Genomic DNA, 15,194 nt, shown 5'->3' with positions numbered 1-15,194 from the left:
GTGGGTCCTTTTCCCTGGAGTCCGCCATGTTGCACCACCATGTTTCTACAGTAGCCCAGAACTGACAAAATAAACACTGACTCACTGACAAGTGAGGCAATAGGGTTGCAATCATCATCAACTACATTGCTATATACTACTAAATCCTACAAACTTTAACAATAACAGCTGCAGTGACAAACACAGTAAGTGGAAAATTGCACACATGGTGACACTTTGAATGCTACACGCTACATCTATCTATCTATCTATCTATCTATCTATCTATCTATCTATCTATCTATCTATCTATCTATCTATCTATCTATCTTATGCCAACTTTCTTCAGAATCAGAATCAGAAATACTTTAATAATCCCAGGGGGAAATGATTTAACATAATTAACCTGAACTGTCAGTGTATCAGCAAAAAACATGCATGCTCCAGCAAAGATCGTCAATGTTAAATACGTAACGTTTGTAGTTCACTTCAGCATCACTAAACGCCTTCTGCACTTCACTCCTGGCAATGTTTTGCTGCTTACGCCTCCTCTCTGCACTCCGGGGGGCGGAAGTCGCAACATAGCAGAGGAAAATAAAGAGATGAAGAGCTCTCGTTGATCCCCATTTAGCTTTCGCGAAACGTTTTTTTTTTTTTAAACTTCAGATATCTTCCGTTCAAACGCCTTAGACTTATTTGAACTACACGACGTGCAAACTAAAAGATAATAGCTGAAGTTGAAGAGTTGTACGATCACAGTCCGAGTACGTCATCCTCTCAAGTATAGACGATCTCAGCGGACGGGCGGCCCACGTGACGCCGTCTCGACCAATCAGGAGAGTGCGGGTAACCGTTGGCGTTTGAATCGTCCTCTGAAAACAGCGGCAGATGACAGCAGCTTGTAAGCGCTCCGGGAAAAAAAACAGTACTAACTACTTCACATCAACCGAACACAGTTCTCTGGACTTTATTTTTTTTTTTAGCTTTGAACTGCGAACACCTACTGAAAACATGTCGAAGAAACAGATTTACTACTCTGACAAGTACAACGACGAGGAGTTCGAGTACAGGTAATGACAGACGTTACTGGGACTAACCGTTAAAGTTGAACGTTGTTTTCAAAAGTCCGTTAGCCTGACTAACGTCAAACCACGGTAACGTTTGCTACGTGGCTCGACGAGGCTGGAAACTTCATTTTTATATCAGTATTGTTATTAAATTAAATACATTAACCTTGGCTGTGTATTTGTTTAGCTTAGCGTTATGTAACTTGACGTTAGTCACAGCACTGGTCCAATTAGCTGCTATCTCAGCGTTGTAGGCACGTTACTGCAGCTGCGATGTTTCCCATAGTTACCATAGTAGTTAGTTTGGTAGATAGTTTTCCCATTGAGAAATGTCTTTCTCGACTTTTATCTTTTATTGTAAAATTCTTGGACATTTTTTTTTTTAAATGTATTTATTTATATTTCCGTAGACATGTCGTGCTTCCCAAGCAGCTGTCGAAACTGGTGCCCACCTCCCACCTGATGACAGAAGAAGAGTGGAGGGGACTCGGAGTGCAGCAGAGCCAGGGCTGGATTCACTACATGATCCACAAACCAGGTCAGTGACCGTGGACCCAGAGGACAGGCTCACATGTTGTGTACAAGACATTAGGGTCATGTGCATGTAAATGATGCCAAAGCAAATGTATGGTTTCAGCAGTCTGAGGTAGTCAAATCAAATGGGTATTTTTACAACAAAATCCCCCTGTTACACTCCACTGTCAATGAAATGGGGGTGGGAGTTTGTACCTTTATTAATACCTCTTTATTTTCTATAACTGACAAAACCTCGTTTCAGCTTCAGCTCAGCTTTAGGACTAGTATATGGAGAAAATGATTGATTACAGTGACCAGTGGCACTTTTTTTTTATTTTACATCAAGTGTTACGTCAGCATGTTTGTGTTGTATTGAGGTAGACGTGCTTCCAGCATGTGCCGTTAGATTGTGATGAAGGTTATCTATGTGCATGACACAGTATGGTGTATGGCGATGGGTGATGCTGACGGATGCCTCTTTGCTTTATTCTCTCCAGAGCCACACATACTGCTTTTCAGAAGACCTCTCCCAAAGGATTAAATGGGAATCCTCTGTAAATTGCCCGCTATCATCTTTGCTGATGTGTATTGTCTTGAGACCATACATCTCCTCCTACATACATCTCTACATATGTTCTAATGTATTGTGTATAAAAACCTTTAGTTGTATTTTTCTTTCTTTTGTTTTTTTTTTCATCAAACTCCCTCAATTTTTAGAGGTAATGAGAGGCAAATAGCTTAATTCCACTGTGAATGATAACCTTATGGACAATATGAAGGTGAATGTTGCCTGTTGTTGTACATTTTAATACATTCTTTTTAAATGTCTTGATGCCGTTTTTGTTATGATTGATTTATTTACTGAGCAGTCATACAGGCACAGGGTTTTATTTTTCTCAAGGCCACGATTTTCCCAAAAAAGCTTTCTGTGTTTGAACATTTCCTGTCGTTTAAACGTATGTTTGTGTTGTGTACATAATATTATTTCTAGATATTATAATTTTGACAGAGTCATGGTTGACTCAACAAGTTCACTGTTGCTGAAAGAACAAAATAAAATGAACTTCTTCTCTTCACGTTTGCTAATGAACATTTCTTTCTACCAGATCACAGAACTACAATTGGAGGTACTACTTTGAAAACTCATCATCACTTAATCTGTGAAACAATGTATGCACCAAAATAACACTTATTCTATATATTATTTTTAATTGGAACTTACTCTCTGCTTTCATTCGGCACAGCATTAAATATGCTGGTGTGCCATGATTTTCCCAAAAGAGCTTTCTGTGTTTGAACATTTCCTGTTGTTTAAACTTGTGTTTGTGTTGTGAACATAATATTATTTCTAGATATTATAATTTAATAAGAGTCATGGTTGACTCAACAAGTTCACTGTTGCTGAAAGAACAAAATAAAAGAATTTCTTCTTCCAGATCACAGAACTACAATTGCTTTTGTAGTTTTTTGAGAGTGGATGATGATGATCAGTCAGAAACATTGACAACTAGTGGAGTAACAAATTCTGAGTGTCTGATGCCCAAGGAGTAGGCTGGTGCCCGGGCCTTGTGAACTGTCACTCTCTCTGGGTTATAGGTTCCAGGGCCGGGTTTCTGGGTGGCATCTCTGGGTAAGTTGTGACGTCCCAGCATGGAAAACGCCGGCTGTCGGGGTAGATAAACACTTGGGTCCGTACTGTTGTACCTGCAAGGCCCTGGTGTCTTGGCTAAATCCACAGATGGTCCCCCTGTGCTGTAACTGCCTGACATTGTGTAGCTTGCACTGGCTGTCTTGTTTGGGACTTGAGGGCCCATTAGCGGAGGGAGAGAGTACTTGTTAGGAGCAGGTACTGAGTCGATGCCTCGGTAGTGTGTACGAGCGCTCATTGTGAAGGATGGGGGCCTGCGTTGGAGGTTGCACGGTGGGGCTTTCTCAGGGCTGTATGCGCCTGGTCCAGGTGTGTGAAAAAGCTCCTCTAATGAACAGAAAACAGTTGAATAATATAAACCATCAACAACATATGGTGGAGTGTATTCTTAGTGGGGTTCAGCTTGTCAGTTGTAACAGCTGACACTGGAAATAGTGTCAAAAACAAATGTTTTTGTACAAGGGTCCTTACACAATAATGGAGGTATTAGTTTAAAACTCATCATTACAACATCACTTAATCTGTGAAACAATGTATGCACCAAAATAACACTTATTCTATTTTAACTGGAACTTACTCTCTGCTTTCATTCGGCCCAGCATTGAGTATGCCGGTGTGCCATCCCTTCCAAAACGAGTGATTTTAGCATCAATATGATACTGAGGCCCCGGACTGGAGTCAACACAATACACTGCAAGGAGAGTAAACATTTATAATCAATTAAATGTAATGTCTCCATAGTTTTATCATGAAATAGCCCTAAAACAATGTGAACAAAATGAACATGAGGTGAAATAACTCCAGAATTATGAGGTGTTGTCTCCCCCTACTGGCTTTAATGTGACAATACACCATTTAGGATTTATACCACACATCTTATACGATGTATTCGAGGAGATTAAATCATTCTTAAAAGATGAACACAGCGATAAGTGTAATTATATAAATTATTTAATATAAAAATCATTATAATTGTTTCTGTTGATTCTGTTCTGCTGGCTTATTCTTAGCTATGACATCAAAAGGTTTATGTTTTTATTTCCAGGACCACATCAAAACATTTAATTACATAAATAATAAATTTTTCCTCTAAAGCTGTATGATAATCTAAAAGTTAAAACTCACTATTGTCACTCATCCTGCTATGGAAGGAATAAGCAGGGCTAGTTGGCTTGGTGAAGTCATGGCCAACAAATCCAATGGTGGGAGGGAGCCCATAGCGGCCAGGTCCTGGTCCTAGAGACATAGAAGATACATCACACATGCACATTGTATGCTATAAAATACATTTATAGTGCACAAATGACACAGGTGTGCAGTAAAGTAGATTTAAAGTGGCAACAGTTTTTCTGTAAGTTATAGCTTCTGTAGTTCATGTAAGCAGCTGTGCTTCTTCTGCAGCTTTGTCTATAAAAGTAAGTATATTTCAGCGTCAGTCAGTGTCAATTAATTTGCAGAATTGTAGAGTTTTGCATAACTGAATAAATGTGACCATCTCAATCTGCATTAAACCTAAACTGATTCATCACTGTACACTGGGTCAGACGCACATCTCAAGACACAGCTTAGAGCGAAGCATTACATCAGCAAAGTGTTCAGGGGCATGTGCACAAACAGAGTGAGTGTGAGCATTTTTCACAGAAAAGAGCGAGTCCTGGCAGGTCTGCACGCTGAGAAATCCTCTCCTCTGCTCAAGTCAGTGTTCCCTCTTAGAAATTATGAAATGACCAGAAAAAAGACTATATGCTTCTATTCATAAACTTACCCTTTTCTCTTCCTGCAATTACTGGATATTTTTTCTCCATAGACTCTTTGTGGCAGCGATGGATGGTTCAAGAATCCCTCAGTGGTAGCAATACTACAGAAAAATTCACACAACCTGTCAGTTATAACAAGAGGCTTGCTTAAAAAAAAAAGATTGTCAATTCTTTAAAAAAAAAAACATTCAAGGCACCTTTCCGCAGATAATTCTCCCTTTCAATCAGAACTGAGGCAGACTGCATACTTTAAAATTCAGCTGTCTGAGGAGCACTTTCCTCCTTAATCCAGTGTCCATCTTGGTGTTCTTTCTTCAGATATCACAGTGTTGTTTCTCCAGGATCCAGCATCATCCAGCCATGTCCCGGCTGACAGTGAAACCCAGAACCGTGGATGCTCTAGAATCAATCCCTAATGTCCACTGAAAAGAATCAGGAAACCTGAGACGTATAATACATATCGAAGTGCCAACTGCAGAGCAGACTGGATAGGGTTTTATCTCTCTGCCTGTTTGTCCCTTTGTCCAAACGATCCATCTGTGGTGGCTCGGACAGGTGAATAGCCCTTCCTTCACAGAGGTGGATGTATAGGTGCACTCAGCTGGTACTTAGGAACAATGTCATCACTCCGATTCACTCTCATGTAATGCTAGCTCCCCTTGCAAACCAATGAAACCAAGATCCCCCTCTCCCTCCTTTCTCTTTTCACTCTTTCTGCTCATCGCAGTGTGGAGAAGCAATATCACTCTTCAGCCATGCATGTGGTTGCTATGGAGACTGCTGTGGATAGTTTGCTGCAGCCAGGTCCCCCCCTGCACTGCTGGCTTAATGTCACTATGGGAACAAAGTTTTTCCATTTAGACTGGAGGAGTAAATCCTGCTGCATCTGCTCAGAGATTAGAGGTGACGTTTTTGTGAAGTTGCATAACTTTTACTTGAAATGTGAGTAGGCTACACGGCACAGTGTGTTGTGCATATTTTCTTCCGAAAAACACACACACATAAAGCCCCTACACAGATGCAGGGTCAGATGCAGTGCAGAACACCTGGAGCAGTTACAGGCCAAACACTTTCATTTAGCAGGCCCCATTGAAGTGCCAACGCACTGGTTTTCTCATCTTTAACTTAAGGTCAAACTGATTACCCAGATGCAGTTTCAGTTCAGCTCTCTTTGATCTGCTCTAATCCCAGTGATGATTTGTAGTTGGGATTTGATGGACTCGTTTAAAAGCCCTGAATGGCCAGGGGCCACAGTAACTGAGAGGGTCGCCAAGTGACATGTGCAGAAAACAAACATTAAACTTTAACAGGCTCTAACTCTCTCCTGGGCTGCTGCTTTGGTAACCCGAATCTGTTGTGAGCAGTTGCAAGAACACATTCAAACTTAGACAGTGTGGACAAAGTGATACACACACACACACACACACACACACACACATACATGCTTTCTGTCTCCAACACAGAAGCATGCCAGGGATCAGAGAGTCAGTTATCAAAGCTGAGGGCCCTCGAAGCAGCAGGGTTGTAATACAGCTCACTGCTGACAGGAAATTATCTCCAGACTTAACTAGCCTTTCAAAGGAAATGGAGCAACACAGCTTTCATAAACAACTGCACTGCAGCTCCTCTGCTAGTGGAGCAGATACATGTACTGTGTTGCAACTACAGAGATTGTATTGTTCTAAAAAGTTATTTCTTTCCTATAGTTGTAACAACACAATCTATAACAGAAACAGGAAGCGTAGAAGCCTTGACTTAAACCCAGGTAACCTACATTAATGGCTGGACACATGAGTGAGTCATCTAAACCTGGGAGTGTATGAGGCAACATACAACTCACAAAATCTTGGATTGTATACAAATTTTATTCTCATTTGTTTTAAAAAGCACAATATTTGATATGAATAGGGGCTACATTTAATCAAATTTGGTACATTTACAGGAATTCAAAACTTCATTCTTGATTTTTAAGTTGATTGCTTCACGAATCAAAATTTAACAAAAACAAAATAGCTTATGAACTGTACAATCAAATCTCAAGGTAGGTAAGGTGAAAGGTGACTTGAGAGTAGATGATGGTTCCAGAAACATCTGGGCTGGTTCGTCCTAGTGGACCAGTCGTCGAAAGACATACATCTTGTAACTGTAAAGTTCATGGTTTGAGTCGGCCAGAGACCTTTGTTGCACGTCAGTCTTCTTCTCTTTCCTTATGTTTCCTGTCAATCTCTACTGTGCTGTCGAATGAAGGCAAAAAGCCCATGAAAAATCTTAAAAATGAAAAACATTTGAGCTTATGTTTCTGTAAAGCATATGGTTAGCATATGTCTTTTTCCAGCAGGATACCAGCACAGGAATGTCATCAAACATTTCAATAATTGGGTTAAAGCTTGCTATGAAAGAAAAAAAAAAGCCTTTGACAGCACATATCTTTTGTTTGAACTCAAAGAACCACAAGGGAGGAAAGTAGACTGTATGGGCGGGCAGTGACAAAAAAAAAAAAAAAAAAAAAGATATGACCTCTAGCTACAAATAAATACCACAGATAGAAAATATAACAAAATATTTTGCTTAAAGTCAGGTGTAATTACAAACATAAATACTTGATTATTTCTTCTAGTGATTATAAAGGCAGTACAGTGAATAACAAAGATGCTATGGTGCCTATTGGTGACTACGAGTCTGGAGGAAGAAAAATTAAAGTCTGGAGGACACTATCTTAATAGCACACACACACACACACACACACACACGCAAACATATAAATGCATCAACGCAGACTCCATTCAAAACACGTTATAACACGCACTCTCACACAAAGTCACACTCTCATTCTCCAGACTCCACCATCACTTCCTTTCAGGCTGAGCAAGTCCCAAGTCTCTCTTCTCTTTTCATTCACTAGCATATTCACAAATAATGTACAATTTGGAGGATGGTATGGCTTCACTCTGTAAGCGTTTCTGTGGATGACAAGAAAAAAAACACACATTTTTATCTTTCAACATCTTTCACCTACAATCTGCAATCAGAACCTGTGTGGTATTCAACTGCCACAGCAAAATGTTTCACTTTTAACAAGCGACAACATTTCATATCTGAAAATAATTATCCATAAACGCTGTCAAAGCTGGTGAGACAGGAAATTAAACCTCAGTTCATCTTTAGTGTCACTACAACTTATTCTGCGTATGAGGCTGGCTTCATTTTATATTTATATTTTATCTGCATAACTAGTTTCATTAGAAATACTCTGTTGCACTGGGTGATGCATTCCCTTGATTACAATGACTATACTATATTTTGGGCAATTGAATCTTGGTTGATGTTTGCTAAAACTAGAGTGCTGTAGCATATAACTTATTCTAGGTATTCTAGACTTTTTAAAGTTTGGAGTTTTAAAGTTTGGTTTTATTTACTTTTTGAGTGATATAACCAAGATAGAGAACTCAGCAAGTATTGTGACAGCTCAGTGTGTTGTTAGTTTGGGTCTTTTCATGGGATTTGCTGACATTAATAAAACAGATAGAAAAACACCAGCATTTTCCATTAAACTCCAGGTGAAACACGCTAGAAACATGCCAGAGATCGCAGCTCATACCATCGCTCAGGGGTGTTTTTTGTGTCCAGTGTGGGTAGCTGGGTATCTGCTGGCAGGAGCACCTTCTGCTCTACATCCCCTCCACCTTCAGGAAGGTCAAAATGGTCGCCTCCCACTGCATCAGCAAGGAAAGGCTCAGAATCTGGGTCGTATTCATAGGAGTAGTAGGACACCTCTGCCATGGACCCTTGCTCCTCTTCACCTGGAGAGACCGGGGTGGGGTGAACAGTGGAGGCACGTTAAAACAAACAGGCATTGGTTTATCACAATACATGAAATATGCTGAAAACTTTAGTTGCTGAAGATAAAGGAACTGGAAGACTGAAGACTTAAAGGTACCCTGTGGAGTATGACCACATGGGTCCCTGTTTTGTCAAAAAACACACTTGCTTGCAGGTGAGTTGATACAAATTACCACTAACGGTTATATTTTATTCCACTGATCTACTAAAACAAACTTTATGTAGTAAAGTGTTGGCAAAAGCAGGGAAGAAGAAGGCAGCAAACAGTTAACATGGCTGTAAATTCGAAGGTCTCAAATGATTCAAAAATAATTTTTTCCAATATTTTCTCATGTGGAAGAAAAAGGACTCTTTTGTGTGTCCGTTTCACCTCTATGACATGGGCAGTGCATTTTGGTGAGAAAGAATGGAAACATAACCTTTGTTTGTTTACAAGAAAACTTCACAGGGTGCTTTTAACATGTTGTACATCTGAAGCACTTGCAGCAATACCCCACCTCAGACAGTAGGGGTCCCTCCCTGCTTAAAATGTTATATTATCACAGAAGATGCTACTAAAAAAAAAAAAATCATACTTTTTGAATAGGGGATTGTACATGTATATTTAAGCGCAAGTACAAGTTTGTGGTACACACTGGCTTTACGGTGTGGTCTATGCACAAAAATAATGTGTAAAAGATTTAAAGAAAAGTCCACATGGCTAAAGTGCGTGCACATTAAGATAAATATTATCTCAAATAAAGCCTGTGAGTCCGTGTATCCATTATACTGTATGTTGCCCTCTGGTACAAGTTCACTAATAAGACATGTCTGCACAGGGAAGCTAATTCCAGAGCTTCAGCTTCCTCCACTGCTCCAGTGGAAACTGTCATTTCCTTGGCACAACCCGCCTTCACCTATTACACTCTCAGTGCACTTAGCGGGCATGTCGTCAACATTCTAATGGTTTACAATGACAGTGTTTTTACAGTACTTATTCAATCTAATCATCCAAGGGATATTATATTGTGGCTGAGTGTGTGTGTGTGTGTGCGTGTGTGTGAGGGCGTATTTGCCTGTGTAAGCATGCAATACATGTATGTGTGCGTGCATATATAGATAGATATGTGCGTGTGTGTTATGTGTGTGTGAGTACATAACAGCATTCCTGTGGTGAGTGTGAAGCGTTAGCTTTTGTACTAAGGAGACCTTTGACTGAGAGCAGCTTTGTGAGCTGTAGCTACCAGGAGCTGCAGGCTGGGAAACAAGTCAGTGCAGGCTGTGCCACATCACACACACACATACGCACTCACACACACACACACCTACACATACACACCTGTACACATCTCAAAAACCCATATAGGCAGACGTTAGTGTTATATATCATTAACAGCTTTTATATTACAACATGAAATCCATGCACGCACAGCATGCATGTACAGTATGCACACTCCTGCAACTTGTGAATGACTGCAGTTGCCTTTTTATATTTTCGTTGCCAAATGTAACACAGCTACATCCTCCCTCCACACGCAGCCAAACATCCTATCAGGAATTCTCTGGCTGCCTCTCTGGAAGTGGCAGCTGATCTAAGCTCATGGCAGAGCAACAATCAAGCTTGCAGTGTGAAACCTATCCACCTATTTATCACACCGATTGTAGACATGATGTAGTGGCAGGGGAATGTGCTGCCACACACCCCACCTACATATCTACTTTCTTCTTCTCATCCTTTCTCTCCTTCTACCCTGTTTTTCCCCCTCTTTATTCTTTCATCTCGTCTCGCACTCATCCCTCTATGACTATCTTTCTCCCCTTTCTTTTCTTAGTTGTACATCCCCCACAGACCTTTCAACTTTTTGTCTCTTACTTTTTCTTCTCCTGCCCTGGTATACTCCCATTACAAAAGAAAAGACACACACAATTTACTAAAAATGCTACATGTCAATGACATATGACATGACACTCATACAACAATCAAAGCTGTAGCATTTAGAGAGCAGGTGAAGAAGTAAAACCTATAGTAGACAGCTAGACTTAACAGGCAGATGGAGAGGAAGTTGGAGAGCAAGATAGAGGCGAAATGTAAAAATTGTAGTCTATGGGGGAGATGGGAGGTGGTGCAAAGCTGTGTGTTATCAGGGAAAGGTGTGGTAGAAGTTACCTGTGTGTACAGGCACTGAGGGCTGCTCAGTTTCCTGGTTTGCTATTGGTTGCCTATCTTCCACTGTGGTCTCCACTGGAAATACAAACACACACACATGATAGATTATTCACATTTATGTGTAAAAAAACGAACAAAAAAAGCACTTGTAATGAATTCAACAGAGTTTCAGTGTCGCAGAGTTTCACTGTTGCATAATCTAAATACTGCCCAGAAGCATTATCCACCCAACTGAGCAACACTTCTTGGCAAAACAATGATGTACACTCAGTCTCAACAGAGGCCTGCATTAAAATCTTTCCAAAAATAGCAGGGGCCAAACCATAGCCAGAGGGGCCGTGTGTGGAAACAAATTGTATCTTTTTCCTTTTCAAAACAGGGAAATGGTGGCATGAATCTCCCCCACACAACCATACACAAACAAACAAGGTCGGGGAGCTTGAAACAAAAATACGATTCTTTTGATAATCTACAGCATGAACCACTTGGCACAAACTAAGGTCTTTTCCCACCAAAGTTTTGTCTATGCCTTTTCCCAATCTGCTCCACAACATGAAGGCTCCTTTGTTGTTGGGCTGTGCGTCGGAAAGGAATGTGACAAGGATTTCAAAGGGCTGGACAAAAGCACTCTGTCATTTGGAGAGAGCCCTGTAATACAGCAGAGAGCGAGAGAGGGTGTGTTTGTGTGTTCGTTGGGGGGGGTGGGGGGATACGGTGGGCAGCTCTCCTCGGAAAACTCATCCAGTAATCAGCTCAACACCTGAACAGCTGTTTCTACAGCTCAGATCATGGCACACACAGTCGAGCGTAGACGCGCTTGCATGTGCATGCAAAGAGACACACGTACATATGCGCACACAATATGGATCTGTGGGCGATCGCGGTCTCACAATGAGTTACAGCAGAGCCGACTGACTGAATCTAATAAAATACACAAACGTCACAAGAGTTCATGAGAACACACACTCATGCAGGTTAATACTTGTTTCCTGTCAATGTCTGAGAATTACAGACCATCTGTTATCAAAAAATGAACAGTATTCAGATGATAAAAGCTTGAATAGAGCCGTTATTTCCTGCTCTAGACACAATCTTCACTGAATTATGGGTGGATGCACACAGAGCGAGATGATGATAACAGTACTATGAGACTGTGGCGGTTTTTCAAAATAAATATTGAGATCTAAGCTATCATTTCTACCATGTCCACTAATGTTAGCCTGATAACTAGACTGAATTGCCTTTTTTAATTATTAGCTAACATGGACAATGTTGTTTTGTTTTGCCTTAGCAAGTGATTCACCTGTCCCACCAATGTCTTTCTTGTTAGCAGTGGTTAGTCTCATTTAAAGTTTTTTCCAGTGATCAAAGACTTATAGATGACAATGCCCCCTTCTTAATCCTGCCAACTAAGCTCTGATTGGTCAACTGTTTCTCTAACTGGCTGACCTATTGTTGGACAAATTTGAGATGTAGGTCTGTAGTCAGTGGATGGAGCCTAACTGTTGCAAGGCTGAAGTCCAGTTGATGTACAGTGATAGAGCACTTACTGTGAGGACACTGGGATAGCGGAACCTGCTTGATGCGTGTCCCATTTCGACAGGCAAACACCTCCATCTGACACTGGTTCTGGTAGAGCTGCCCATCTGACCCACAAACTGGCTCTCCATCGTAACCGCAGTCTCTGTAGCAAGTGCAACGCTCAAACTGCTCCTCCTCCAGACAGCCAAACACATTGTTGCACTGGTTCGCCTGCACAAAACCTGTAGAAAAAATGTGTTTTTAAAAGACTGAATGGAAATGGAGTGCCTGGGAATCATTAATAGCATTATCATAGAGTCTCACCTATCCACTGACTGGTTGAACTTTCCACCTCATTGCAAGTAGGTCCATCACACAGCTCCCGTGCTAGCGGACTGCTTTCACTGACGTTGTAGAACCGGGTGGCCTCGAAGGCTGCATGACAAGCACAGACCCACACCGGCACGTTCACACATCCACACACACAAAAAAATGATGACACTCACCATAACTAGGTCATAAACTTAAAAAAGAAAATTCCCATTTCCACAAAAAAAGAAGGCACTTCATAAATCATGGTGAGTTAGACAGTTTTCCTGCTCTGTAACTCTTTAAAGAGCTGTACTTAAAATATTCATCAGAGGCACACCTGGTTCGTAGTAGTCATAGATCTTGACCGGAACAGGTGCTGTCTTGCCCACAATGTATTCCCTGACAGCTTGGAAGGCGACACACGTCATACACTGGCTGGGGATCTAAGAAGGAGTGATAAACACAGACAAAATATGTACAAAAACACCCAGAAACATTCTCCACCCAACTTCACCACAAATTCTCCCTAACTCTGTGCAAACACTACTGGGTAACCCTCTCCTCATCCACCATCACCACGCATACAGTATTTTTCGACATGAGCAGAGCCCTGATTGACGCAGCAAGGAAGGATTTGAATTTAACTCACCTCATCAAAGTAGAACAACACTTTTCTCCCATTCAGCTCATATCTCTTCAGACCCACTCGCTTGTCCATCAACAGCTATTGAGGGAGACGAGAAAATCAAGGTCAGTATGTATGAAAACGCGACTGGACTCAAGAAACTGCACAAACTCCAAGTTTTCGGCTTGGCTTAGTCCTGAAATTGGTCCAGATTGTGTGTGTGTGTGTGTGTGTGTGTGTGTCTCTCTTGATGAAGCACTAAAGTGGGACATATTTTTTAAAATACTTCTGTGATGCCTCACATAGTCTAACATAAACCTAGTGTTGAACCAGCTTAACATATAAGATACTAACAACTTTTTAGAAATAATGACAAAAGGCACATTTTATTAACAAAAACCACACATGAATCTATGCTCTCTCTTATATATTATTATTTATCTGTCTGGAAGAAGTAAATACTATGGTTGATAGTGATGAAAATAAATGTAGACTTTAGGCTATAACCAATCACACACACTAAAAAAAAGGCACAGTCATGGACAAGGAATACAGAAGTTGCTGTCAAGTTAGCTGTGCATTTGATTCTAACATTAGTGGACAACTTGTAGTCAAGCACATGGAATTGGACACAAATAGTAATCAGCACCACGGCGTAATGGACAGCTCCATCTCATGCTAACCAGGGTTTACTATTCACTGAGATTAAATATAAAAAGCTAAGCTTGAGACAAAAAACCCTTAACTGGCTATAATGAATCCATGCTGTCATTGAGTGAATCAGAAGCATTTAACAGTGACTTCTTGTTAAAAGCTTAAAAGGCAACATAAACCACAGAAACAATAACGATGTGATAAATGTTGCGAATACGGGTGATAAGCCTTATAAACACTGCTTGTATAGGCCTCGTTTTGTACTGAACTTACGAACGTTACTGAACTGAAGACAGTCGGGGCCAAACAGCGCAACCGTATGAATGGCATAGTGATTGTGAATCTTTACACCCCACTAAACAATATGATTTGAATCAGTAAAGTCATTACCACCCAACTGAGTCCACAGGGTCTGCATTTGAATGTGCTCTACAACTGGAATGCAAACCTTATGCACTCTACCATGACATGACGACAGAGGTGGAAAATGTACAGGTCGCCAATCATGGACTTGGCTAGGCCTATATTAATCAAAATTAACAAGGCATCCTAGCTTTCCTTTGGGATCACCTGATCAGTGTAGCGTAGTTCTGATAGTTTCTGGTATTTTGTGAACCTTGTGCACAAATGTATAGTTGGGTCAGACATGCATGAACATATCGAGTGTATGAATGAGTAATGAGGAAGCTGTTTACTGCAAATTTGACTGTGCGCATAGAGAGCCAGCAAGTTAATTCCCCCCACGGGGGGATTTTTCATTCTGTCAAAGGTGGCAGCCTTTGGACAGCAGGGGTTTATGAGGTGCTCAGCCTGAGCTGGCGCCACCGAGACACACACACACACACACACACACACACACACATACACACACACACACACACTCTCTCCCTCTCTCTCTCTGTCACACATGCGCACACACACACACACCAGACAATTGGTCTCTCTGTTTACAAAAGCATTGTTTGTCTATCTAGCAACTAAACATTGCCAATGAACTCCCATAACTCAAATGTTATACCCACAGTGTGTTCTGAGTTGTTAAACAAAGCTCATTATATTGGGTGATAAGAGGCCGTGGCTGTGATAGCTCCCAGTCAGTCACCAAACTAATCATTCATGACTACAACTT

The 15,194-nt window shown here is 41.0% G+C and overlaps 3 protein-coding genes across 3 annotated transcripts in view; 1 reads left to right on the top strand and 2 right to left on the bottom strand.

The window, feature by feature from the left end:
* The first annotated feature begins 818 nt into the window (after window positions 1-818).
* On the top strand, window positions 819-2,638 carry cks2 (CDC28 protein kinase regulatory subunit 2). The gene is made up of 3 exons (XM_010730248.3): window positions 819-1,049; window positions 1,457-1,584; window positions 2,060-2,638. Exons 1-3 carry the CDS (start codon window positions 868-870, stop codon window positions 2,101-2,103), a joined length of 354 nt encoding a protein of 117 aa, XP_010728550.2. The 5' UTR covers window positions 819-867; the 3' UTR covers window positions 2,104-2,638.
* Window positions 2,639-3,045: 407 nt separating this feature from the next.
* cimap1d (CIMAP1 family member D) lies at window positions 3,046-6,022 on the bottom strand. Its single transcript, XM_019279553.2, has 5 exons — window positions 5,165-6,022; window positions 4,976-5,068; window positions 4,336-4,446; window positions 3,788-3,901; window positions 3,046-3,537 (listed from the first exon to the last, which is right to left on the bottom strand). The coding sequence occupies exons 2-5, from the start codon at window positions 5,013-5,015 to the stop codon at window positions 3,050-3,052; spliced, it is 753 nt and encodes a 250-aa protein (XP_019135098.2). The 5' UTR covers window positions 5,016-5,068; window positions 5,165-6,022; the 3' UTR covers window positions 3,046-3,049.
* Window positions 6,023-6,883: 861 nt separating this feature from the next.
* Window positions 6,884-15,194, bottom strand: part of cpamd8 (C3 and PZP like alpha-2-macroglobulin domain containing 8) — a 41,482-nt gene continuing 33,171 nt past the window's right edge. The window contains exons 38-44 of the mRNA XM_019279542.2: window positions 13,436-13,510; window positions 13,124-13,229; window positions 12,799-12,909; window positions 12,504-12,716; window positions 10,954-11,028; window positions 8,566-8,767; window positions 6,884-7,927 (exon numbers count right to left, since the gene is read on the bottom strand). Coding sequence (XP_019135087.2) covers window position 7,927; window positions 8,566-8,767; window positions 10,954-11,028; window positions 12,504-12,716; window positions 12,799-12,909; window positions 13,124-13,229; window positions 13,436-13,510 — 783 coding nt within the window. The 3' untranslated portion in view covers window positions 6,884-7,926. The remainder of the gene's footprint in view (window positions 7,928-8,565; window positions 8,768-10,953; window positions 11,029-12,503; window positions 12,717-12,798; window positions 12,910-13,123; window positions 13,230-13,435; window positions 13,511-15,194) is intronic.

This window comes from Larimichthys crocea, chromosome XVII (genome assembly GCF_000972845.2).
Source record: "Larimichthys crocea isolate SSNF chromosome XVII, L_crocea_2.0, whole genome shotgun sequence".
Taxonomy (NCBI): Eukaryota; Metazoa; Chordata; class Actinopteri; family Sciaenidae; genus Larimichthys; species Larimichthys crocea.
The sequence above is the reverse complement of the archived record's forward strand: the minus strand, read 5'-3'. Positions and strand labels throughout refer to the sequence as shown.